The sequence below is a fragment of the Esox lucius genome, chromosome 12, assembly GCF_011004845.1.
Source record: "Esox lucius isolate fEsoLuc1 chromosome 12, fEsoLuc1.pri, whole genome shotgun sequence".
NCBI lineage: Eukaryota > Metazoa > Chordata > Actinopteri > Esociformes > Esocidae > Esox > Esox lucius.
In genome coordinates this window covers 22,697,063-22,724,036 of record NC_047580.1, presented here as the reverse complement: position 1 = coordinate 22,724,036, position 26,974 = coordinate 22,697,063, and the positions used below count along the sequence as shown (strand labels likewise).

General features: G+C 42.3%; 1 protein-coding gene across 3 annotated transcripts; it reads right to left on the bottom strand.

Annotated features, from left to right (window-relative positions):
• Positions 1 to 795: 795 nt before the first annotated feature.
• On the bottom strand, positions 796 to 25,952 carry pfkfb2a (6-phosphofructo-2-kinase/fructose-2,6-biphosphatase 2a). 3 transcript variants are annotated; one of them, XM_010891448.4, is made up of 16 exons: positions 25,690 to 25,952; positions 22,738 to 22,916; positions 21,985 to 22,110; positions 20,110 to 20,206; positions 17,286 to 17,352; positions 17,087 to 17,161; positions 16,922 to 16,978; positions 16,697 to 16,821; positions 11,202 to 11,409; positions 5,162 to 5,308; positions 4,946 to 5,050; positions 4,733 to 4,862; positions 2,884 to 2,946; positions 2,714 to 2,778; positions 1,920 to 2,120; positions 796 to 1,558 (listed from the first exon to the last, which is right to left on the bottom strand). In XM_010891448.4, the coding sequence occupies exons 2-16, from the start codon at positions 22,832 to 22,834 to the stop codon at positions 1,508 to 1,510; spliced, it is 1,614 nt and encodes a 537-aa protein (XP_010889750.1). In that variant the 5' UTR covers positions 22,835 to 22,916; positions 25,690 to 25,952; the 3' UTR covers positions 796 to 1,507. The 3 variants fall into 3 exon arrangements, with proteins under 3 accessions (XP_010889750.1, XP_010889749.1, XP_010889748.1); XM_010891447.5 differs by lacking the exon at positions 25,690 to 25,952 and adding an exon at positions 24,559 to 24,660; XM_010891446.5 differs by lacking the exon at positions 25,690 to 25,952 and adding an exon at positions 24,183 to 24,526.
• Positions 25,953 to 26,974: the final 1,022 nt, after the last annotated feature.

The following is a 26,974-nucleotide window of genomic DNA, read 5'->3' as shown; positions in this document are numbered from 1 at the left end:
TGCATAACATAAGTATTTGATACATCAGAAAAGCAGAACTTAATATTTGGTACAGAAACCTTTGTTTGCAATTACAGAGATTCATACAATTCCTGTAGTTCTTGACCAGGTTTGCACACACTGCAGCAGGGGGGCCTTGCGTGCGCAGCAGGATTTTAATCCATGACGGCGTTGTGTGTTACTAATGGTTTTCTTTGAGACTGTGGTCCCAGCTCTCTTCAGGTCATTGACCAGGTCCTGCCGTGTAGTTCTGGGCTGATCCCTCACCTCCCTCATGATTATTGATGCCCCACGAGGTGAGATCTTGCATGGAGCCCCAGACCGAGGGAGACTGACCATCATCTTGAACTTCTTCCATTGTCTAATAATTACGCCAACAGTTGTTGCCTTCTCGCCAAGCTGCTTGCCTATTGTCCTGTAGCCCATCTCAGCCTTGTACAGGTCTACAATTGTATCCCTGATATCCTTACACAGATCTCTGGTCTTGGCAATTGTGGAGAGGTTGGAGTCTGTTTTGAGTGTGTGGACAGGTGTCTTTTATACAGGTAACAAGTTCAAACAGGTGCAGTTAATACAGGTAGAGTGGAGAACAGGAGGGCTTCTTAAAGAAAAACTTACAGGTCTGTGAGAGCCGGAATTCTTACTGGTTGGTAGGTGATCAAATACTTATCATGCAATAAAAAGCTAATTAATTATTTAAAAATCATACAATGTGATTTTTTGTTTTAGATTCCGTCTCTCACAGTTGAAGTGTACCTATGATAAAAATTACAGACCTCTGCATGCTTTGGAAGTAGGAAAACCTGCAAAATCGACATTGTATCAAATACGTATGTATGTATATATATATAGCATTTAACAAAAAAAAGTAAGACAGTGTACAGTGGTAGTCAGTGCTTAGTTTTTTTTAAGGTGTCGTCTACCCTCTTCATGAAGTTAATGTAAAATCTACTAAAACACTAAAATCTACAAAAATATCCGATAGGATGTCCACTTTTAAACATTCTAGATTTGTCTTTACAGTAAGTAAAACTTTATATGTTGAATCAGGAAGTTTGAAACGGCATGTATGCCTGTTTTTGTCATTTTTCTTCACCCACAAACACCACAAAAAAATTCTGAAAACAGAATTGAACAACAGTATAACATTCTGGCCATTAGAACAACAATGACCATTTGTTGTTATAGGTGTTGTGCTTGAAAATCAAACTTGTAAGGAGGGCATGGTATGAAGCAGGCCTGAGCACTAGTTGGTTATTCCCTCAGAACTGGAGTCACTAGATACAGAGGGAACCGGGGTTGAAGTACTAGGAGTAATTTAGTTGTGCTTTATAGCTCTTGCCTATTGCAATGGAACTCACAGATGCAAGTTAGAACCAGTCTGTCTGGTGCTCAAGGCAAGCTAAAGGAAATGGTAAATATATTTAAAGGTTTTCAAGTAGTATTTGAACCCAGGTCTAAAGGCAGAAAGGATGTGTGGCAGTGGGGACCGCCTTCTCGGTCATCTTCAACTGTGGACAACTTCTTCTGAGTCCCCTTGGCTGAAGGTCTTAGACTCCTTTAGGAGGAAGAAAGAAGGGGAAAAGTTACCTCCCAGGCAAAGCTGTGCCCAAGACTACACATGAGCTCAGACAGAGGAAGGTGAGGTCAATCAAAAGACACACCTTGCTCTGTCATTAGACGTTAGGTAATGAGGAAACTAAACCATGTTCCACAACTTTCATCTCAAAGGAAAGTTGGAATCAAGCTGACTTTAGCAACAACTAGGATGTCAATGTTTAGCTCCTGGAGCTTTCACCTCGCAGCAGCATTGCAGTATAATCACACTGTTGTGGCAAATGTCACGCTAAGTAACAGTTTAAGGGCATAAGCAACACATTTAAAGAGAGGGACATCATGTGTGGAAAGACAACACTAACCTGGTTTTGTGTCATCTCTGCCACCTCAGGGTCCTCAGAGGACTGCATGCTGGGTAGAAAGGGGGCCAGGGGCCGTCGGGATTGAGGTGGGTTACCAGCGCTGTACAGACGCGGCCGCTTCACCTGGTCGTGACTGGACAGGGGGGTGAAACTATTCCTCCGAAGAAATGTGACGGGAACCATGTCATTACCTATTTTTTCCTGGTCAGATAGGACAAAGCAAAGAGATCTAAGATGTTTTTTTTGTAAGTGTGTGTAGATTGGCCTGTGTGGGTCCCATGAAAGTTATTTTTTCTTCATTTAGCAGGGTGTTGGCTCATTGAAACTCTGTTACTGGTCATTTTATGAGTGTGTGGTAACTGGTCTTGTTTACGAGACTCACATCCACACCATCAGGGAAATTGGCTCCACACATTAGGATGCAGTGAGAGACTGAGTTGTTTATACCACAGTATCATCAAGGCAAAGACAATCTCCAGATTAGATTAAATTAAATAAATATGCTCTGGTTGGGACATGATGCTCTGGTTTTCTTATGAACAAGGTCACTACTAAATGAAATTCATCAAATCTCACCTCTCTAGATTAGCCAGATGGTAATGACTACTGTTTATTTTTTTTATGTTTATCAAACTGACGCATGAGGGAAAGTTCTTGGATCCGTGGTCAGACCTTGATCCCAAGGGAGGGCTATATAAAATAACTATCCACTTGAGAGGGATATAGGAAATACACCCATCAACTAAAGAAGTCACATGAGATTGAACAGTAATAAGGCAAGGACAGGAACTCACTAATGGTCTATCCTGGTGCGTGTTCACAGCCTCTACTTTCAGGTCAAACATTTCTACTTTACAACCTGGTAGAGAGGAAAGAGGGAAAAAAAACATCTTTGTTAACCTGACAGAGGGAGGAGAGAGGAGCTGATATCTAAGACCATGCTGTCTTGGAAGAGATATCCTACCATAGGCCACAGGGGTGAGCTTTAGAACCATGTGAAGGGGGCACTTCAAGTAGGGCAGGTCCTCTGTGTGAAAAGAAACAAACTTGACACAATTAACTCAGAACAAGGCAACAGTAAACATGTCATCCCCACAAATGATACACCTGGGCCACTCAGTGTAAATGTGTCCACAATCTCAATGACAATACAGGTGATTAATCAAATTTTGTCAAAATTGGGTTAGTGGTGTCTGAGATATTTCAGTGGTTAAAAAGACTCATATCCCTGAGCCTGTTTCCCAATTGCCATAATTCTAAGTTAAACAGATCCAAAGAAATACCCGTTCATTATTGCACCATCATGTGGTCAATATGAATTTTATGCCTTGGGAAAAATTTTGTTATGACACAAACATTCCTTGACAGATTGATTTGTGCCAGACAACGCCCACATTGTTTTTTGTTCATGGTGGCCATGTTGTTTTAGGCACAAATTAGAAAGACATACAGAAAATAATTGTTTGCTTCAGTACTCACTCCCTTTGCTATGACACAATGTGCTGTTGCGCAAACAACTGTCTTTAAAAGTCACAATTAGATGAATGGAGTCCACATCTCAGATTAGAAGTTTCAAGTTAAATACACCCATCCCTGGGAGGTTCCACAGTTGGGTAGCACAAGTTCTAACAAAATCCAGAAGAAGGTTCTTCAAAAGCCTCAATCAAGGGTATGATATAAGAACATTTCCAAGGCACTAAATATCTCCCCGGAGTGTAACGTCCATTATAAAGAAATGGAGAGAATACGGAATGACTGTGAATCTGTCTACAACAGGTCAACCTCAAAAACTATATTTAAGCAAGAAGAGCACTAGTCAGGAAAGCCAACAAGTGGCCTATGGCAACTCCAAAGGAGTCGTCCATGGCTGAGCTATGAGAAAATAATTTGGTTGGGTCCACCTAAGTGGCCTTCATTACAGTGGCAAAAAAGGTGATGAAAAAAATTAATAACTCAAATCAAATCTTGGACTGTGGGAGATTCTGAGACCAAGTGTAAAAAAATAGTATGGTATGATTAGACCAAAATGTAGTTTTGTTGGTTCTCAACGCTAAGCACTATGTTTGACGAATGCCTAAAACTGCACACCATCCTGAGAACACCGATGTGAAACATGGTGGTGGCAGCATTATGCTATGGGGATGGTTCTCAACGGCAGGGACAGGATCAGGATTTAGGCAAGGATGACAGCGAACCAAACACAGACAAGACAATGCTAAAGTGGCATGGGGACCCCTTTGAACATCTGAGGGAAGACCTGAAGATTACAGTTCGACTGTCTGACAGAGTTTGTGTGTGCAAAGCTGGTGAAGACAAAGCAGTATGCTCTTCTACAAACTATTGAATGAAGGATGTAAATACTAATGTACATACATTAAATATTTCAGTTCTTAATAAATATTTAAATTCTTCAATAAACAGGCGGTAATTTCACAAAATGTTATATTTAGATATGATATCATATCATAGCTCAGATTGCATTACTTCCCTTCCCTGACATCTGGAAACAATCCGGAGTGTTCTGCCCAGTCACAGTGTAGGCGAGCTGTGGCAGACTGTGGCTTTACTAGCCTTTAAAATACTGCTTTAGGCACAAACCACTTACTCCTGAGTTGGCAGAACACTAAAGATGGCCATGTGACATTCTGTTTCTATTATTGTCTCGTTTCATGATAGATAAACATGAGCATGGGCTTTTCCACTAAAACATGCAGAAATAAGCCAAAGACGTACATATCCTCGCTAAAGACACTGAGTATGAAACACATGGCATCTGTCAATGTGCATTTCTATTTATTAAAGCGAGTTCATACCAGCACTCTTATCCAGGAAGTAGGCAAGCAGACATCGCATCACAGCTTGGTGACAGATGACCAACACGTTTCCCTGACGCTCCAGCTCCATGATAACAGGCTCTAACCTCTGCACAAGGTCCTGGTATGACTGTGGAGAGAGGAGACGTACGAACTGGGCTCAAAGACTCAATGATCAAGTCAGACATTTGTAGAGAGAAAGAGTAATAATACCTCTCCGCCTGGGTAGCGGTAATGGTACTTGTCCCGGTCTCTCAAGGCAAACTCCTCTGGGAAGGTTTCCTTAATTCTCTCATAGGTCATCTCCTCACACACCCCCTAAGAGATACAATATATCATTTTGAAAAGACAATCATTGTTCAACAATGTAGAAAAATAAAACATGTAATATATGGGTTTCTACTGCACTATGACGCTAAGGTATTTTACAGCATCAATCTCGTTGAGGATCTTCCATTGCTCGTAGGGCACGCCAAGCTCCTCAGCAGTCTGGATGGTCCTTCTCAGCTGGCTGGTCCACACCTTAAGGTCTGGCAGACCATGTTCCTCCACAAAATCCTTCAGTGCGCCAGCAAACTAAGAGAGGATTAGAATAAGCATTCAAACATTTAACGGTAGACTGCCAGGAGGAGCACCGTAGATAATTGTAGAGTCAGTTTACGATAGACTTAACATGTGGCACTTTGCAAAGTTGTACATCACTGTTCAACTCTAAGTCTTTATGGAAAATGACTCAAACAGTGTACTGTGGGATACAATAGTATTGGCATTGTCGATAATGAATAAAAAACGAAACACTATTATACACCATGATTGAAAGTTTGGGGTCACTAAGTTATGTTTGAATAGGAAATATAGCAAAAACTGTTATACAAGCAGTACACTCCCTAATATTACATTGTAGCAAAGTGACATTTCTTCAGTGAAGTGACATATTCAAATATTTACAGAAATGTGAGGGGTGTACTCACTTTTGCGAGATACTGTATATTACCAGTGGAATGTGTAGATGAGCAATACTAAATGTGCAATAAGGCAAATAGAGGTGGGCAGACATTTCACAAGTATGTTACAACTGGTATAATAGTTTTTCGGGTACAAATGGCAATTTAGAAATGGCATTCAAGACGTGCAAACGAGGCAAATGAAGGAGGCAAATGAAGGAGTGATGTATTAAGGTAGCATGTGCATCTGAGATGCAGAGATAGCAGCAATTAGGTCCTGAGGTAGACATGCATGTAACAACTGTTAAAAAAAAAAAATGCAGGCACAATGGCAATGTGCAAAGAGGCAAATCGAAAGCACAAGGTGCATGTGCAACTGAAATGCAGTGATAGCAGCGGTTCCTGAGGTAGACACGTACCTGTAACAACTGAAAACAGCCATAATCAGGCATAGCAAGGCAAAGTAGTACAAGGGAGTAGTGCAACAAGGTCCCTGAGAGATGTGTGTGTGTGTGTGTGTGTGTGTGTGGGGAGGGGGGGGGGGTTATGGCAAGTGATGGGTCACAGAGTTCTCTGGGTCAGAGTTCTCTGGGTCACAGAGTTCAGCAGTGTTACAGTGGATTGGAAGAAATTGTTCCTGAGCCTGCTGGTCCGGGACCGAAGAGACCTGTCTGCCTGCCTGATGGAAGGAGGGCAAACAGTTGGTGGCATGGATTTGAAGGGTCCCTGATGATCCCACGTGCCCTGCGCAGACACCGCTTCCGCTGGAGGTCGGAGATGGCAGGAAGCTTGGCACCATTGCTGGGCATTTTTCACCACCCGTTGCAGGGCCTTCCGGTCAGCTATGGAGCAGCTGCTAAACCACACGGTGAAACAGTTTGTCAGAATGCTCTCGATTGTGCAGCGATATAATTTCACGAGGATCTTAATGGACAGGCAGGCTTTCTTCAGCCTCCTCAAAAAATACAGGCGCTGCTGCACCTTTTTGACCAGGGATGAGGTGTTGAGGGTCCAGGAGAGGTCCTTGGAGATGTGGACACCCAGGAATGAGGATTGGGGCGAGGCTGCAGTCTTTAGACTTCCTGTAATCCACCACGAACTCCTTGGTTTTCTTTGCATTGAGGTTGAGATTGTTGTCAGCGCAACATGCCGCCAGGCACTTGACTTCTTCCCTGTAGGCAGACTCGTCATTGTCACTAATCAGGCCTACCACCTTGGTGTCTGTGAAATTGACAATGGTGTTGAAACTGTGTACAGGAACGCAGTCTTGGGTGAAGAGGGAGTACAGGAGAGAGCTCAGCATGCAGCCTTGTGGAACACCAGTGTTCAGGATCAGGGTGGAGGAGGTGAAGTTGTCTAACCTGATACTGTGGTCTGTTGGTTAGGAAGTCCAAAGTCCAGTTGCAGAGAGAGGGGCTGATCCCCAGATCATGGAGTTTGATGACCAGCTTAGAGGGGATGAACGAGTTGAATGCTGAGCTGAAGTCTATGAATAGCATTCTCACATAGTTGTTGGTTTTGTCCAGGTGTGTCAAGAGCAGAGTGTATAGCTGTGGAGATGGCGTCCTCTGTAGACCTGCACGACCGGTAGACAAACTGGTAGGGATCCAGTGTTTGGGGGAGGCAGGACTTAGGTTTGGCCAGAACTAGTCTTTCGAAGCACTTCATGATTGTGGGGGTAAGGGCAACCGGCCGAACCTCATAAGACTGCTTCGGCACTGGCACAATGGTTGCAGTCTTGATGCACGTTGGGACAACCGCCTGGGCCAGTGACATGTTAAAGACCATGGCCAGGTTTCACATGTTTGATGAAGGGTAATTCATTACTTGGGGATCAGAAATAGTGAAAGATGGTCAGATTGCCCCAGATGGGGGAAGGGAATTACTTTGTAAGCCTCCGGAATGTTTGTGTATACATGGTCTAGTGTATTGTCTCCTCTGGTGGGGCAGGACACATTTTGGTGGAATTTGGGAAAAACAGTTTTCAGATTTGAATGGTTGAAATCTCTTGCAATCTACACAACACCATCTGGGTGTTCTATCTGCTGTTTGCTAAAGGCAGCCTGCCATATTCACTGATAAGGTTAGAAATAATGATTTTTAATTGATATAAATGTGTCCTTTAAACATCGCTTTTGTCAAAGAATCCTCCATTTGTAGCAATTCGAACCTTGCAGACATTTGGCATTCTAGCTGTCAATTTGTCACAGTAATCTGAAGAGATTCCATCCCATGTTTCCTGAAACACCTTCCACAAGTTGGACTGGCTTGACCGGAACTTCTTACGTAACATACAGTCAGGCTGCTCCCAGAAAAGCTTGATAGGATTGAGGTCCTGTGACTGTGCTGGCCACTCCATTATAGAAAGAACACCAACTGACTGATTCTTCCATAAATAGTTCTTGCATAATTTGGAGTTGTGCTTTGAGTCATTGTCTTGTTTTAGGAGGAAATTGGCTCACATCAAGTGCCACCCACTTGACATATGGCATGGCCTTGTGAAATGGATTGATAGCCTTCCTTCCTCAAGATCCCTTTCACTCTGTACAAATCTCCCACTTTACCACCTCCAAAGCACCCTCCACCATGTTTGACAGATCACATCAAGCACTCTTTTTATTAGGTCGGCGTCTGACACATTTTATTTTCTTTGCGATCGGAACACCTCAAACTTAGATTACTCTGTTCATAACTCTTTTTTCCAATCTTCCACTGTCCAGAGTCTGTGTTCTGTTGAAACTCAACAAATTCCTTGAAGTAATACAATTTAAAATCACAAGTCTTCAAACGCAACAAGCAGTTGGTTATGGCGATTTATTTGGTTACACAGGAGCAAGTCAATTGCATGTCAGAATCAGAAAATACACTAAGTGCAGAATGGGTTGCTCCAAGACTTATCGCTACAGGGGGCTTTATATACTCCTGACCAAAAAGTTTAATCTTTGTTACAATAGGTGTGAAAACAGAGGACTGGCACCAAATGCTATGGCCACCTTCCTTTGTTTTCTCCAACAATGAAACAAAGATTCAGACATTGCCACATGTACATTTAGTCAATTGTTTGACCCAAAACTAAACTCTTGGTCTTGCTTATCAAGTATCTCTTGATATCCAGGAAAACATTTACCGGTAACAAAATATAAATAACACTATACTCAAGACTACACCCTAGGTTAGCACACATTCATTCCCTGATCTGGATAATTAATGAACAGGATAGGAAATAACTTTGATCAGGATAGAGAAAGAATTGGTCTCTCTTAATGCAATCAATGGACAGGACATGATGAAAATAATCAAGGTATACCATGTGAAATGAAATACCACTTAAATAGGCTTTTTTAAGAATGAATGGTATTGGACACTCAAATCATAATCTTAACAGTTTTTTTTGCCAATCTTAATCTTTTCGTTTTATTGGCCAGACTTAGCTCCCGTGAAGTCTTCTCTTTATGGTGGACTTGGATAATTATAAGCTTACCTTCTGGAGTCTTCTTCACTTGGCTGGATGTTTTGAACAGGTTTTTCTTTACCATGGATAGGATCCTACGATCATCCACCACTGTTGTCTTTCGTGGATGCCCAGTCCTTTTTGTGTAACAGAGCTCAACAGCTCATTCTTTTTTTTTCTCAGAAACTGTCCCAAACTGTTGATTTGGCCACTCCTAATTATCCTGCCTTCTCTAATGGATTTTTTTTTGCAGCCTAAGGACAGCCTGTTCCACTTGCGTTGAGCTCTCGTTTGACTGCATGTTGAGGGTTCACAGCAACAGCTTCCACATGCGAATGCCAAACCTGGAATCAACTCCAGAACTTTTACCTTCTTAATTTATGAAGTAATAAAAATGAATAACCCACAACTGTCTATGAAACAGCTTTTGAATTTGTGTCAATGTCCAATTATTTCCAGACCCAAATGTGTGTGTGTGGTTAGGTCTTACTGAACGAATGGGGACCAAATGTCCCAATGAGTATAGTAAAACCAGAAAAAACTGACCTCATTGGGACCTTTTGCCGGTCCCCGTGAGGCAAAAGTCAATTTCCTGCTCAGGGTTTAGGTTTAGGGTCAAACTTACAATTGATTTTATAGTTAGAATTGGGGTTTCTTTAAGGTCCAGGCATTGTTGGTTAAGTTTAGGGTTAAGGTTAGGCATTACATCTAGGTAAAGTTTAGGCATAAATGTTACTTTGAGGTTAAGGTTAGGGTTAGATTATGGTCAGGGTAAGGGTTAGGTTTAGGGTTAAGTTTAGGGCAAGGGAGCATGCAATTTCTATTTTCTGGTTCCCATGAGGGTAGCTGTACAAACTTGTGTGTGTGTGTGTGTGTGTGTATACACAGTACAAGCCAAAAGTTTGGACACCGTCTCATTCAATGAGTTTTATTTATTTTCCTGACTATTTACATTGTAGATTCTCACTGAAGGCACTGAAAACTATGAATGAACACACATGGAACTATGTACTTAACAAAAAAGTGTGAAATAACTGAAAACATGTTATATTTTAGATTCTGCAAAGAAGCCACCCTTTGCTTTTTTGATAGCGCTGCAAACCCTTGGTGTTCTCTCAATGAGCTTCATGAGGTAGTCACCTGAAATGGTTCACTTCACAGGTGTGCCTTGTCAGGGTTAATTAGTGGAATTTCTTCCCTTATTAATGGGGTTGGGACCATCAGTTGTGTTGTGCAGAAGTCAGGTTGATACACAGCCGACAGCCCTATTGGACAACTGTTAGACTTCATATTATGGCAAGAGCCAATCAGCTAAAGAGAAACGAGTGGCCATCATTACTTTAACAAATGAAAGTCAGTCAGTCTGGAAAATTGCTGCGCCAGATGACCTGGCCTCCACAGTCACTGGACCTGAACCCAGTCGAGATGGTTTGGGGTGAGCTGGACCCCAGAGTGAAGGCAAAAGGGCCAACAAGTGGTAAGCGTCTCTGGGAACTCCTTCAAGACTGTTGGAAAACCATTTCAGGTGACTGCCTCTTGAAGCTCATCAAGAGAATGCCAAGAGTGTGCAAAGCAGTAATTAGAGCAAAGGGTGGCTACTTTGAAGAAACTGGAATATAACGTTTTCAGTTATTTCACACTTTTTTGTTAAGTACATAATTCCATGTGTTCATTCATAGTTTTGATGCCTTCAGTGAGAATCTACAATGTAAATAGTCATGAAAATAAAGGAAATGCATTGAATGAGAAGGTGTGTCCAAACTTTTAGCATGTACTATATATAGAGTGTACATCATCAGTAGGCAGCAACATTTTTGGCCCAAAAAGGGTATAAAATATGACAGACTATCCACCCCTCAGAGGCTAGCCCCTTTCTAGGGAGTTTTTCCTAGCACCTGTGCATCAATTTCTTATTGTTGCTTGCTCTGAGGTTTCTAGGCTGGGTATTTGTACAAGCACTTTGTGACAACTAGTGATGTAAACAAAAGGGCTTGATAAAAAATATGACTGATTTGATTACAGGGCAACAAAACAGAAGGTAAGTTTCCGTACATGTCAAGAAAAGTTGAGGTACCTTTTTCCCTTGATCAGACAGCATTGCATCGCCCCCAATGCGTCCCTCCACATTGTGGTTGCTCTCTCCGTGCCGACACAAGTAGATGGAGTGGGAATGCACATGGATGTTCATGAGGTAGTACACAATCTTGCTCTGAATGTAGTCCTGCACCTTGTTAACCAGAAAGCTCCGGCCAACGTTGATTACCTGAATGAAGGACAGGTCCCTTGGGATCAGAGGCAAGAATGAAGGTCAAGATCAACTGAATCGGTGACCTGACAGCATATTGATCTCCTGCAGACAAATCACTTAAGAACATAAGGATAAACATTAAAATGTACTAATCAGCAAACTCTCAATAATTTAAACATAACAATTGACCGAAACATTTTCTTGAAAGCAGGTCCTTCCAGACTTCCACACGCTTTAGGTCATGTATAAAAATGGGCAGGCACATTAAATCGATTTTGACCATTATTTTGTCTAGCATGTCCAGAAGAAAATATCAATTAATTGAAGTTTTAATTCTTGTAGGTTGAAGCTTCAGTGACAGGCATCGCTCCACAATCTCCGGGGGCTCCACATTTCACCATGTGTCTCCATCAATAGATCTCAAACTAGCAGAACACGAGCGATACCTGAAATGGCACCATTAACTTGATGAATGGTGTCACATCAGTGTAATAGGTGAACACAATAAATGCTGAAGTCTGATAGGTCAAAAAGGCTAGTTCAAAAATGTTATCAGAACTAGATCTGTGCAGCACACAGATTTCCAGGGCCCTCATTTTTCATTGTTGCTTAGAAAAGATTCAAAATTAACTCGTACAAAGAAATCTTAGAATGTTTGCAAGTACAAAAAGGTTGGTATTTATTAATTGCTCATACACATGATTTACACACACCTGTAAGTATTTTGCCATGATAAAACAGACACTAAAATACTGCACTAGCGCACATTCATTTACATCAAGAACTGCCCTAAATTAAAAAATTAAACTGTCCCTTTAAAGCTGCAAGAAATGTCACCAATTTCTGTCCGCCAACATGGAAAAATCAAAGAAGACAAAGGGGGAAACAAATTCTGCCGCAGAAACAGACCTTTTGATCACCGAAGCGAAAGCAAAACAAGCCATACTTGTTGTAGCCCTCAGCAATGGCTTGACAAATAAGAAAACAAATATTGCTTGGGAGCAGGTTAGAGCTTGTGGTAAATTCTGCCTCATCGGAGTGCAGAACAGAAAATGAAATATAAAATAAATGGTTTGATTTGAATACATATGCAAAGAAAAAATATATATCATAACCCACCAAGGGGTTAAGTACAAAAGGGCAGAGTAACTCTTCACGGTCTGCTATGGACCAACGCATCGGCAGCATAAAGGGACAGACCTCAGTATCCTTCATCGTTCGTGATGGTGACACTGAGGAGCCTCTCCCACACCCTGAAGGAATACCAAGACACACTAACTGATGGCAAGTCAAGCTTTAGTTTCACAGTCATATTCAGACATGAACCACATCCAAATAGTATTTTTTGACAATAAATAAATACAAATCAGAAAATGAAATCTAATAAGCTAAGTGTCGCTTGCAGCAAAAAATTATTAATTGAAAACACACTCCTTGCGTAAAGCAGCTTGTGCCAGACCCTCCAGCAATGCACGATTTGCCATTTAGGAAAAGTCGAAATGCCTCAATGTTGCCTTTTATATTATTTAGCTGGGTCAACTAAATTGCCTCCAAACTTACATTTCATTCTCTTTCTAATTTACTTAACTATTCAATTAGGCTTAAATGGTTTCATGTATATGAATTCAATAGCACCCTGAGAAAACCATTATTAGCGTGTCTATAAAAGTAAAACATGAATAAACTATTTATGTATTATCTTTTGTATTTATAGTTTATGATTTGGTCCGGTATGTCAGTCCTTTCTCCATTTAGTGGACGGTATTAGCAGTTTGACTTTCCTACCACAAGGTGCTGTGCACGCAAAATATATTTGATGTGCGTGTAGGAAGGAGTGAACCCCCCACCCCACTCATATCAATGCATCTAATTTATTTTGCGGTGGAACACTCCATCCCCCATTCTATCAACTCTGTGAAGCAGTTACATGATTGGTCAGAGAACCCAGTTGGAATCAATTAGTTATCAGACATTTATAAAAGACTAGGTCACTGAGTCTCAATAATACTAAGATTTTCCAGCAGGCTATTAAGACAGCTTATGTTTGAAATACAATTGTATTTTGTACCGTTAACTACAAAATTCTGAGTAAATCAGGGATTTTTCTCCTTTTATTAGACATTGATTTTAAATATACAAATGCATATTTTCTTACTGGCAAAAACTCCCTCCCCCAAACTCGATCTTAAAACAAACAAAAGCATACAAAAACATGCATGAATATAAAAAAAAAACATTTTTACCAAGCACAAGATACCACCCACTCTCACCCTGTTATCAGTACATTCTCTGTGTATTTATATACTTTCTAAAATCAGCAAATATCAGATCCTTCAAGGAGATACATAACTGCCCCAAACCACCCACGGTAAGCAAAATCTGTTGGTGGGCTGAGTGAAGCAAACACTACATCAGCTTTATTTTAGGTAGAACTGAGCACAGAAAACTCCAAATATAGCTATACAAGGACAGCACTGCAGACAGACTTGAATAAAAATGACAGCCAATAATTTGACCGCTTAGAGCCCTAAAACTCAACTCTGGAGCTCAAAGCCAGTTCCAATTGAAACCCTCTAATCAGGGACTTACTTAGACCTGGGATACCAGGTGGGTGCAGTAAGTGATGAGGTAAAACCAGTAGGTGCTGTACCTCATAGGGTAAGAGTATGAGTAAAATGTGTGATCTGTGGGACAAATTGACCATATGATTTGTTTTATGCTCGGGAAAAACATCTAATACATACAGTGCAAGACTTTGCACCGAATTAAACTTAACCGAAAACAACATCATGTGGAATTAGTTATACGGGCCTCTCGCACACAGCACTAAGTTACTGTTCTCGTCCTCAGTCGATATATTGTTTATGTCAGAAGGGGAAAATTACATCAGGTTGAATTTGAGATACACGATACATTCCAACAGCATGTTAGGTGAAATGCAATGCATTTTTGTCATTTCTTTTTTTCAGAGAGGAAGGCAATTTCCCTGACAATAATCTACATAGAATATATGGTAATACGGGGAAAAAGGGAAGACAGGGGTTTAAAGCCCTAAAAAAATAAAGAACAGAACACAAACCACTCTGGTGTGGCATCTTGGTGATGGTTGGGACTTAGAGTTGCCCTTCCTTCTGGAGCCTCCTCTTCTGTCTCCACCTCATGCTATAGGGATTCTCCTTTAAGGTCACCCACAGCACTTCAACAATGCTTCTACTTCTATTTTGTCATTGTATCCGACCTGCTCTACTAAAGCCCCACCTGACAAGGTCTGGATGGGAGAACCGTTCTGGATGTGAGAACATGTGATGGGGTCAGGCAGGCTCTGCTTGCGGTCTTTGGGAGGTAACCAAATCTGCCAACTTTCTTCTTTGGAGGCAGCAAGCGAGTGTTATGCAAAAATATAATGCAATTAAAGCATAGAAAAAAGTGTGTGTGATATAATTAAATGTATTTTGTTTGCCATGTATCTACATACAAAATCCCATAATGATAATGTGACAAATTAAAAAAGTATGTATTTTTACTGAAATAGTATTCAGTCCCTTTATTCAGTACTTTGTAGGAGTGCCTTCGACAGCCATCACAGCTTCGAGCCTTCTTGGGTATGCCTCTACTTGCTTTATATGGATTTGGACAGAGTTGCTCATAGTTCCTTGTACATCCTCTCAAGATTGGCCTATTAGGACCAGTGAACAGCAATCTTCAGGTGTCCCCCATATGTTCAATGGGGTTCAAGTCTAGGATTTGTCAGGGTCAATCCAGCACATTCACAGACTTCTCTCAAAGCCACTCCAGCGTCGTCTTGGCTTTGGTGTCGGGTCAATGTTGTCCTGGAAGATTAATCGTTACCTCAGTCTGAGTTCCTGGGTTTTTCTTCATGGACCTCTGTAATTTGCTCTGTTTGTCCTTCCCTCCACCTGGACCAATCTCCCAGTCCCTGCTGCTGAGAAGAACCTCTTTAGCATGATGCTCCAAACACCATAAAGGTTGGTATTACCCAGGTGATGAGTCATACTTTTTGCCAGATGCAGCACTTTGCATTCAAGTCTAATAGTTACATTTTGGCCATTGGGTTATTGGTCACCTCTCTGACCAAGGCCATTCTAGTCAGGTTGCTTAGTTTGAACAGACCGCAAGCTCTAGGAAAAGTCTTGGAAGATCCAAACTTCAATTTTACAATGATGGCACACACTGCGCTCCTGGGAACATTCAATGAAGTACAGGGGAGTTGTCTGTGTACAGCTAATCTCACTCCCATGTTAGATCCGCTGTGCTTTCTGATGTGAGACTGCGTTTCTTTTTTTTAACCAGGACCCTCAATGTTCTCTGGCTTCACTGTGATGATGAATAGAATTATTCAAGTTAGTCGATGAATTGTAATTTATATCCTCCGCACAAGCACATGGCCAGAGAACATTACAGTTAAATAAATGTATGTATATTAGTCACTACATAATGTCAGAGCGATTGCACAACACACTGCAGAGAACCCTAATGATTTACTGCATGGTCAACCTGGCCATAAAACAGGCCATAATAAGTAGTGTTGTCTCCATCTATTGGACAAATTTGAAAGCTTTTCAAGCGTAAGATTTTCCCTGGTCAAGCACACCTGATTTAACTTGTCAACTTATTATCTGGGCCTCAACAAATGGAAGGGAGGGGCTGTTAGTGATACACCAATAAAGTTAAAGTTGGACAATATTTGCTTATAACAGGTGATTGTCCTATTGCTCTTTCTACTGGCCAAATCAGAAGGACCGATTTCTAAAGTAAAACAAGAGTCAAAACCCTAAAACCGTTCTAAAACAAAAACATCAGTATCGGAATGTGATCGGCAAATCAGACAGAAATATTATCAGAGATCATAGCAGACTCAAAACAGCATTGGTTGATCCCAAGTTGGGAGTCCTCGAGGACCGTGATTGTGAATCCCTGGAAAATATTCAACCCCTTCTAAGAAACACTGAACATGTGGATCTCAATTTGCGCAGCGGTTTAATTCACTACCTAGCTATACAGTTGAAATCTTGGTTGCAGTATTCTAACATTGATTGCAAATTAGTTCAGCACCATGTGGTTGTTAGTTAGTTGCGCTATCCTCCAAGTAGGTAAAAATACTTCCTGGTTGAATGAGCAGTGTGATGACAAGCAGAATATCTTAGTAAGACGTGCATCTATGAACTTAAGTCTCAATCGTCAACTCTCAAACCTGCTAAGGAGTTGATCCAATGAGCCAGGTCCATCATCAAGAAACACAAATCAGGCATGAAAAACAAGTACAAACAAAGTAATTAACATAAAGACAGTGAATGTCTTACCTATCGTGTTCATCTGGATCTAATGGTTGATATGTGACTTTATAACATTCTATTCTTTTTAGAAAATCTTCCATCACACTTTCTCGATTTCTCTCTGGGTAGTCTGGACTGGACACCTTCACATCCTGGGGAGGTAAAAGAGGTGCATTACAATAAAGGTATTTCTAAAGATTTAAGAGTACTGTAGAATATTATAACTAGTTCCAAATGTTTTTAAATATTTACCATAATATTAGCAGCAATGACATCAGGGTCATCACACAATGACTCGACAAAAAACACCTACAAAGAAATATTAGTCTCTTAGGACACCCCTTGAAAACATTTTGACAAAAATCATTGAGTATGGTTTCTATAGCTAAGCATTGTAACAAGACAGGTGACACACACCTTGTAAGCATGTTCCTTGGCAAAACTAAGTATTAATTCTCTCCTCGCTCTGGTGGTGTTTGTGGCATCAAAAACCTAAAACACAACATGTGAAATAAGGAAATATCAAATTCACAAGAAGCCCGTGTTTTTAGTTTAATGTCGATATTTTGGTTCCAAGTGCTCCAAACAGCAGAAAGAGCAAAGAGTAGACACTCACAGCTATCTGGCCTCCCTCCTCAGTCAGATATGCTTTGACGTCCCGCAAAGCCACCAGAGCACACTGTCTGAAAGAACACAATTAGCCAGGTAAATAATGACCCACAATATCAGCTATATTTCCATTAAATTCACAACAGATGGAAATCGTTTTTGATCTGCATGAAAAAAGCTTTTTTTTGTTTAACAAAGAAAACACTCGCCTGGTGTTGGAGAAAATGGGGAAAGTACACACAAAGTACCCCTCCATGAACTGCCACCTTAACGTGGTGGAGGGGTTTGAGTACCCGAGTGACCCTAGGAGCTATGTTGTCTGGGGCTATATGCCCCTGGTAGGGTCTCCCAAGGCAAACAGGTCTTAGGCGACGGGTCAGACTGAGAGCAGTTCAAAACCCCCTTAATGATGCGTAAAATTTTTAGTTCCGTGACGTCGCCCGGTATTGTGCAGCCAGGGCCCCACCCTGGAGCCAGGCCCGGGGTTGGGGCTTGTATGCGAGCGCCTGGTGGCCGGGCCTTTCCCCATGGGGCCTGGCCGGGCTCAGCCCGAACGGGCGACGTGGGGCTGCCTTCCCGTGGGCTCACCACCCACAGGAGGGACCACAAGGGGCCAGTGCGAAGAGGATCGGGCGGCAGTCGAAGGCAGGGGCCTAGACAACCCGATCTCTGGACACGGAAACTAGCTCTAGGGACGTGGAACGTCACCTCGCTGGCGGGGAAGGAGCCTGAGATCGTGCGTGAGGTTGAGAGGTTCCGATTAGAGGTAGTCGGGATCACCTCTACGCACGGCTTGGGCTCTGGAACCACACTCCTTGAGGGAGGATGGACTCTTCACCACTCTGGAGTTGCCCATGGTGAGAGGCGGCGGGCTGGTGTGGGTTTGCTTATAGCTCCCCAGCTCTGCCACCATGTGTTGGAGTTTACCCCGGTGAACGAGAGGGTCGTTTCCCTGCGCCTACAGGTCGGGGATAGGTCTCTCACTGTTGTTTGTGCCTACGGGCCGAACGGCAGTGCAGAGTACCCGAACCTTCTTGGAGTCTCTGGGAGGGGTGCTGGAAAGTGCTCAGACTGGGGACTCCATCGTTCTACTGGGGGATTTCAACGCCCACGTGGGCAACGACAGTGACACCTGGAGGGGCGTGATTGGGAGGAACGGCCCCCCTGATCTGAACCCGAGTGGTGTTCAGTTATTGGACTTCTGTGCTAGTCACAGTTTGTCCATAACGAACACCATGTTCAAGCATAAGGGTGTCCATCAGTGCACGTGGCACCAGGACACCCTAGGCCGCAGGTCGATGATCGACTTTGTTGTCGTCTCATCTGACCTGCGGCCGTATGTCTTGGACACTCGGGTGAAGAGAGGGGCGGAGCTGTCAACTGATCACCACCTGGTGGTGAGTTGGATCCGATGGCGGGGGAGGAAGCTGGACAGACTCGGCAGGCCCAAGCGTACTGTAAGGGTCTGCTGGGAACGTCTGGCCGAGTCTCCTGTCAGAGAGATCTTTAACTCCCACCTCCGGCAGAGCTTCGAATGGATCCCGAGGGAGGCTGGAGATATTGAGTCCGAGTGGACCATGTTCTCCACCGCCATTGTCGAAGCGGCCACTCTGAGCTGTGGCCGTAAGGTCTCCGGTGCCTGTCGAGGCGGCCCGTGGAACACTGGACCAGCTCTATACCCTCTACGGGGTGTTGGAGGGCTCAGGGGAGTTTGCCCAACCAATCCACATGTGTTTTTTGGATTTGGAGAAGGCATTCGACTGTGTCCCTCGCGGCATCCTGTGGAGAGTGCTTCGGGAATATGGGGTCCTGGGTCCTTTGCTAAGGGCTGTCAGGTCCCTGTACGACCGAAGCAGGAGCTTGGTCCGCATTGCCGGCAGTAAGTCAGACTTGTTCCCAGTGGATGTTGGACTCCGGCAGGGCTGCCCTTTGTCGCCGGTTCTGTTCGTAATTTTTATGGACAGAATTTCTAGGCGCAGCCAGGGGCCGGAGGGTGTCAGGTTTGGGGACCACACAATTTCGTCTCTGCTCTTTGCGGATGATGTTGTCGTGTTGGCCCCTTCAAACCAGGACCTTCAGCATGCACTGGGACGGTTTGCAGCCGAGTGTGAAGCGGTGGGGATGAGAATCAGTACCTCCAAATCCGAGGCCATGGTCCTCAGTCGGAAAAGGGTGGCTTGCCCACTTCAGGTTGGTGGAGAGTGCCTGCCTCAAGTGGAGGAGTTTAAGTATCTAGGGGTCTTGTTCACGAGTGAGGGAAGGATGGAACGGGAGATTGACAGACGGATTGGTGCAGCTTCTGCAGTAATGCAGTCGATGTATCGGTCTGTCGTGGAGAAGAGCTGAGCCGTAAGGCGAAGGGACAAGATCCCGGATACAGGCGGCCGAAATGAGCTTTCTCCGCAGGGTGGCTGGGCGATCCCTTAGAGATAGGGTGAGAAGCTCGGTCACCCGGGAGGAGCTCAGAGTAGAGCCGCTGCTCCTCCACATCGAGAGGGGTCAGCTGAGGTGGCTTGGGCATCTTTTTCGGATGCCTCCAGAACGCCTTCCTGGGAAGGTGTTCCGGTCCCGTCCCACCGGGAGGAGACCCCGGGGAAGACCTAGGACACGCTGGAGGAACTATGTCTCCCGGCTGGCCTGGGAACGCCTCGGTGTCCCCCCGGAAGAGCTAGAGGAAGTGTCTGGGGAGAGGGAAGTCTGGGCATCCCTGCTTAGACTGCTGCCCCCGCGACCCGGCCCCGGATAAACAGAAGATGATGGATGGACACACAAAGTAAGTAATCAAAACCCCCTTATAGGTCTAAAAACACAAAGACAGGACCAACACTCACTTCCTGATTTTCATGGCCTCCTCGTTGTCATGTCTGAAGAAGTCATAAGACTTGTAGGCTTTCACAGCCTCTCGCCTGTAGACCCCCAGGTTGAACACTGCAACACAACGCAGGGCCATCATCACAAGCCCCCAGCATAGAGGCACAACATGTTTTTGTAATCAGAAGAGGATGGTGTGACATCTTATTGTTGTGGGTGAAAACTTCCTCACAAAACTAAACCATGATCATTTTGTTTGTGTGGGTGAGGAGGGAAGGGGGAGGCTCCCAAAGCTTTTTCCATAAAGGCATCCTTAGGAGGAAGGACCGTTGACATGTTTAACATTAGTGCAAGAATGAATGAAGGACAACTCATTGAAATTGTAACTGTGACATCTTGGCCTTAACCTGCATTGTTAAAGAGTCAGCCTCGTCTGAATATACGGAAATCATTGTTTGTTTTTTTCCAATTTTGTGATGAGTCACCCAACTGTGGAAGGACGACAAACTGGTTCTACAGCATTTCAGTTAAATGACATATTTCACCATAAATATTTACACACAAAAACGACAGCTGGTCTATTCAAAGAAATTTGTTTACGCACTGTCTAGAATATACATTCAGTCGCCACTATCAGGCTGCAAATCAATATACAAATCAGAGATGTGGTCAAGAGGTTTAGTCACTGGACTAGTGAAGATCGGTGATCTAAATGAATGACTGTGGTATGATTGTTGGCACCAGACCAGGTGGTTCTCAGAAAGAGCTGACATTCTTGAATTTTCACACACTGCCGTCTCTAAAGCAGTGATATTCACATCTGTCCCTCAAAGCCAGTTCCAATTGATTTTTACATTGCACCCCTTAATCAAGGCCAGATTTGAATAGCACTGCTGTAGAGTTTACAGCAAATGGAGAGTGAAATCGCTGTCCCAAGGGCAAAAACACCTTGTTAATGAGAGGTCAGAGGAGAATGGCCAGACTCACTTAAGGCAGACAGAAAGGCCACAAATAGAAAAATAACCCCTCTTTAGAACAGTGGTGGGCAAAAGCGCATCTCGGAACTCACAATGCGCTGAACACTGAAGCAGAAAGGCAACAGCAGCAAAAGACCACACCGGTTTCTAGCCCAGTCAGCTAAAAACAGGAAGATAGGCTACAGTGGGAATGTCACCACCAAAACAGGAAAATTGAAGACTGGAAAAACTGTCTAGTCTGAAAAATCTTAATTTCTGTTATAACACACAGACAGTTGGGTCAGAATTTGGAATAAACTGCAAGAACCCATGCTCACTTTTAACAAAAATATAGGCTAGTTGTTGTGGTGGGGTAAATGGTGTGAGAAATATTTTCTTGGCAAACATTAGGCCCCTTAATAAAACAGTTGTTCATAATTTGAATACCACAGCATTGATGTGTAGAATGTGCATCACTTCAAATGGATATAGCAATGCACTCTGTCACAAAGCATGCATCCTCTAAAGTCAGTTTCACGATACTGACAATGTCCTGAGTTTACCCTGATGGCCAGCACCTTTGGGATGAGGTGGAACAGAAGGTTTGCAGCTTGAATATGTGGCCAAAATCTGCAGGGAATGAGTGATTCTCTCAAGTCCTCATAGACTGAAACAACTAAGGGATTTTGCCAGCACCTCTGAATTTATGCCACAAATAATTCAGGGTGTTCTGGAGGCAATTAGTGAGTGTGTGTGTGTGTGTGTGTGTGGGGGGGGGGGGGGGGGGTCCTACATGATATTAGATAAGTGTAACTAATAAAATGGCAACTTAGTATTTGTTAGGATTGAATATTGTTAGCTGAAGAATGAGAGAAGTTTCTGCCTATGTTTCTTCTGGTTGGACTATAGTACATACAATGATGCCTATATACTACTAACCCTTAGTTGGCACTCCTATCCAGTTCAGGTAGCGCGTCAGCTTCTTGGACATATAGGTTTTCCCTCTGGCAGGAAGACCAATCATTACAATCACAGTGGGGGAGTTGGTCATGTAAGAGGCCCATGCTGTTCGCAGACAGAGAAACATTAAACAACCAAAATACTGTCTTTTAAATGTCAACAGAATGCATGCTAAGTTACAACAAAATCACAGTAGCTTAACATTGTCCAAAAGAATAGGCAAATATGTTGAGTTTAACTACTTTTCCATTAAAAAATTATGACTAGTAGCTGCTTAGTAACTGCCTGTCCACAGGTGGTGTTATTGTAATACAGACATTTAAAAATAAAGCATGGCATTGATTAGTGTTTATTTTCTGTCCTATGTTACTCAACAAAGCCAGGTCTCCAGTCTATTGAAAATAAACACTAGCTATGCTAAACAAGATCATGCATGAAATACACATTTCTAGAACCAGCTTGTTGGCATGAATATCTTAGCAAGGAGCTAGCAGATCTGTGTGAACATGATGAGAGTGTAATATCTTACATATCTCTAGTTCCTGACAAATACTTTACTTTGGACTTAACGGATTTAGTGCATTAATACTGTTATTGTAAATGTCTACACATATTATACATTCTAAACGAGAAAGCTTAAAGTCAATATCTAAAAATAATTGTTCTGGCAATGGCATTTAACAGGAAAGGGAGCTGACTGGAACATACGGAGCTGACAGATATTATACTTACAGCATTTTTTTTGTACTTCATTTGTTCTGAGCTCTGTTCGCTTCCCCTCTGCCGAGGTATCCAGCAATGCAGGAGCTTTCTGCTGGCTGGAAGCCATGATGCTAGTCGAAATTTCACACGTCCACTATGCTGTCCAATAACCTAAGACGCTAGGTTCGCTTGGCTGGAGACTGGTCATTCTAGCGGGGTGAAGTAATCATCTTTTAGCAGTGAATTCACGTGTTTTTATCAGTGAATTCAAGTCAACGTCAAGTGTTTTACTTTACAAAACAATAATACACTGGGACAATGCAGTATTCATGAATAAGGTACAGAGAAAAGGACACTAGGCTGGAAAGACGTTCTAGGAATGAAAACATTTCAAACGTATTCACTCTCGGGGTTACGCCTCCCAAAAGGGGAACTGTCTTCCTGCTTCCGGCTCTTCACGGGCATAGCAAAACTTCCTTAAATGTAAATTCGATTAGTCGAAGCTAGATAACGTGCAAAAACGTTGAAATGTGTTAGGTACTGTACTGAAGTAGTTATGTTTGGGGGAATAATATGTAACCGTTTGATCTGACCTAGTAATATTATTAACAAACAAAGAGACTACAGATGTAGCCATCGGGATAATGGTGGGGTTAGCTGGTTAGCTTTGTGTGACATAGCAAATTGCAAATACCCTAAATTTTATCGACACCAAACCAGGTCTGACCGTCAGTGTCACTGATATTGACCTTCAACTGAAAAGTGAGTATGGTAATATGGATAACACGACCAAGGACTGTTCGCCTAACAAGGCACAACGTATAAGCTATTCGGGTTAAATATAAACAAATAACATTCTCAAATCACACACTGACACAGCTGCAAATATTTTTCAACTGGCAGAACTTTGCTCTATAACTAGCCTTTTTCGTGCAATACAGTGGCACAAACACGTATTCAAGTTATTCTATTATAGCCTGTATATATTACTATTAATATGGCTTCGCACTGATTCAAATAGCTACAACGTAATTGCATGCACACCACAAGACATACATTAACTTGGTTATTAGAAAACGTTTTAGTGTTTTGAAGTTAACGCAACACTATCACTGCCATGGATCAGTTTGAATTAGGGTTCTCTTTACCCTCGACGTTTTGTGGGCGGAACCGACGCGGTGGTCAGGGACGCACGTTTCAATATTTTAAATCAGTCTTCCTCCATTAACTTGTTCTCAGACACATCGGCCAAAAGTTGTCAGTGTTAATACAGTACTAAACGTTAGCTAGCTAAGCACAAATATTTCAGCCTTCATCTGAAAGTGACCGGTTGATAATGTCTACATCATGTTAATTATGATTGACATGTCGTTTTCTAAAATTTCTGGAGGTCTTAGCATTATTTTTATTGCAATGTCATACCCTTCAACAAAATATTCACCCCAACACAAAGGATAGCATGTACATGCACTTACCAAAACGACAACAGGTGAGTAGACAGATATTAGCACAATTAGTTAGGAGATGTGAATGACATCGGTCGGGTCAATAATTGGGAGAATGCATAACGCCCATGTCCAAAAAGACTAGACCAATCGCATTCTCATTCTCTGTCACTTTATTGAAAGGTTTATCTCCAGAAACAAAACTCGTGTTCATACTACTCTTGCTAGCATTGAGGTTTTGAGAGCAAACCCGTTGAAGGAGTACTGTATTCGCAATAAAAGCCCAAGCACTTGCCCTAGTCACTTCAAAACCGGATGCTTGTTTTGACTGCCGATCCAATTTACAAAAGCTGCCCTCTCGGCACCTGATGTAGCTTGAGGGGAAAAGTGAACTCAGTTCACTTACCAGACTGATATCCCACCCAACTAAATGCAAAGCGTTGTCTTTTCAGCAGCGTCAATGTGCTCTGGTAGACCGGAAGTTCATTCATTCATTTCTAATGAGCCGCTGCGCTAGCTTAGCACCATTGCATTGCTGAGACAATTACAAAACTCTGCGTTGCATGCGTGAATTTAAAGTTGTACACACCTTTCGCAGTGGCCACGCCCCTCCACTCGTTACACGCGGTACTTTTAAGATAAGCATCTTGTCCCAGCTGCTGTTTTGGGCCGTAGATTTAAAACGAGGGGGCGATAATGGATGATCTGGTGCGTAACCAGTTTAGAGACTATCACAACGGCTTGTACTTAGTTTACACAGCTGCAACGATCATCGCTGGACACAGAAAAAGCGGCGGTACGACGGTAGAGAAGCACAGAAATAAGAAATACATTGTTGTTTAAAAAAATTATTTTCTTGCCTGCCGATAGTGTATCGGAAATGCTTTATTTCGTTGTCAATGAAATGTATTATAAACAAATAATATAGTGGTACTTGTTTTGGTGTATACATTTTAGCTAAAAGACTAATACACAGATCTGTAGACTATTTGATTACTTTGTATCCTTATCCTTTCATGTTGCTAAAAAACAAGCTAGACTTAATTAAAATACTGTATGGCTTAGTTATATAAAAACGATTAATTGACATACATAATCACAAAATTGACAGAATTTGTTTTAACTATGACTAAATTAAAATGAACTGCACACAGAAGTCAGGTGTACCTGGTCGTGGGCGGGGTGTGAAGTTAGAGCGCTAACTTATTTACACCTCGATCACGTCTACGGCGTACTTTTCCTGGAGTTACGCAATTACACAGAACGCATTGATTCTCTACCGATGTTGCTTGCTGCTTTTTATAAAATCGAGAGACTTATTTTCAAGTAGCTACCTACGTAGGCTACCAATTGTTGGCTAGCTAGCGGCTTGCTAACATAACCATATGGTTTTCAGACTTTGTAAACTTTTCATCCCTCTATCAGTCCAATTTCTCATGAAAAAGCTATCAATATTGTGCAAGTTATATAACAGATTGTTTATTTCCTAATTCCATTCATGGTATTAAACACTGCAAATCAATTATATTATTCTTACCGGAGACAAATGATCGGTCATTCAACTTGACAAATGAAATCGCGCAATTTGGTGTCCATTTTGGGCCGTGGTCCTACCATCTGGAACAGTTTATTGTATTGGCCTAGGTCCGGACGAAAGTACCTAAGAAATCTAAAAGCCTAAGGTTTTCAGTTAGTCGGTGAAGTCCGAACCTGTTTTCGCGATCTCTGCAGTTGGTCTCATTATTGAATGAACCTATCAATACGATCTTGGCTGTTTAGTGTTGTAATAACCCCCCAGCTTTCAATTTTAGAGGTTATATTATTATATGTTGTCGTAATATGCTAGCACAATACATTTTCTGAAATGTGTACTATTCATGTTGTAGTTAGTGATTTATCAAAAACATATATGGCAATTTTATATAAAAAGAGTTTGCTGTAAGGGCAAAAAAAGTCCGACATTCACCGCTTGCTACTACTTCCGCCCTGCTTCACGAATACAATTTGAGGCATAGGTTGGAAATATCCAACGCATAAAATGAATGAACTTCCGGTGTATCACAGCGCATTGACGCTGTAGGTCTGATGGAGGCTTAACACAAACGAGTAGAACTGAGGTATCGCAAGCATTCAGTGGTTGAAGTTGAAGCAAGTTGTCCTCTATACTTGAGCTTTACTTTCGTTTTTAATGGGGAAAAAAGTTAAAATATGTTTGTCGATATTTCTTGAAGTCAGCCTTGGCTGACTTTCAGTGGGAAAACATTCTTCCGTACCCCAGTTGTAAAACAGCCATAGAAGCCAGTAGGGGAAGCCCTTTAGTGCAGTGTACATCTTTGGTGCATCGTGTTGTTTACTCTAACGATTTTAACGCATACTGGAAGTGAATAAACGCACACATTTTATTGGTTATCCCAATTATTTATTCTTTCAAAAGAAATAACCCTCACAGTGTCTATCTAGTATACTATAACATATGAACAACCAGAATCAGTAGAATATGTGCTTGATTTGTAAATTATGACCACTGTATCTACAGTGACTGATTTCAGAAAGTATTCAGACCCCTATGTTTTCTCTTTAAAAATTGCCATCAATCTATACACAGTACCCAATAACGACAAAGCAAAAACAAGTTTTTAGCAATATTTGAAATATCTAATGTAAATAAGCATTCAGACCCTTTATTTAGTACTTTGTGGAAGCACCTTTGCCAGCGATCACAGCTTTCAATCTTCTTGGTATGTCTCTACCAACGTTGCACACCTCAATATGAGCAGTGTCTCCCATCCTTGTAGATCCTTTCGAGCTCTGTCAGAGTGTAT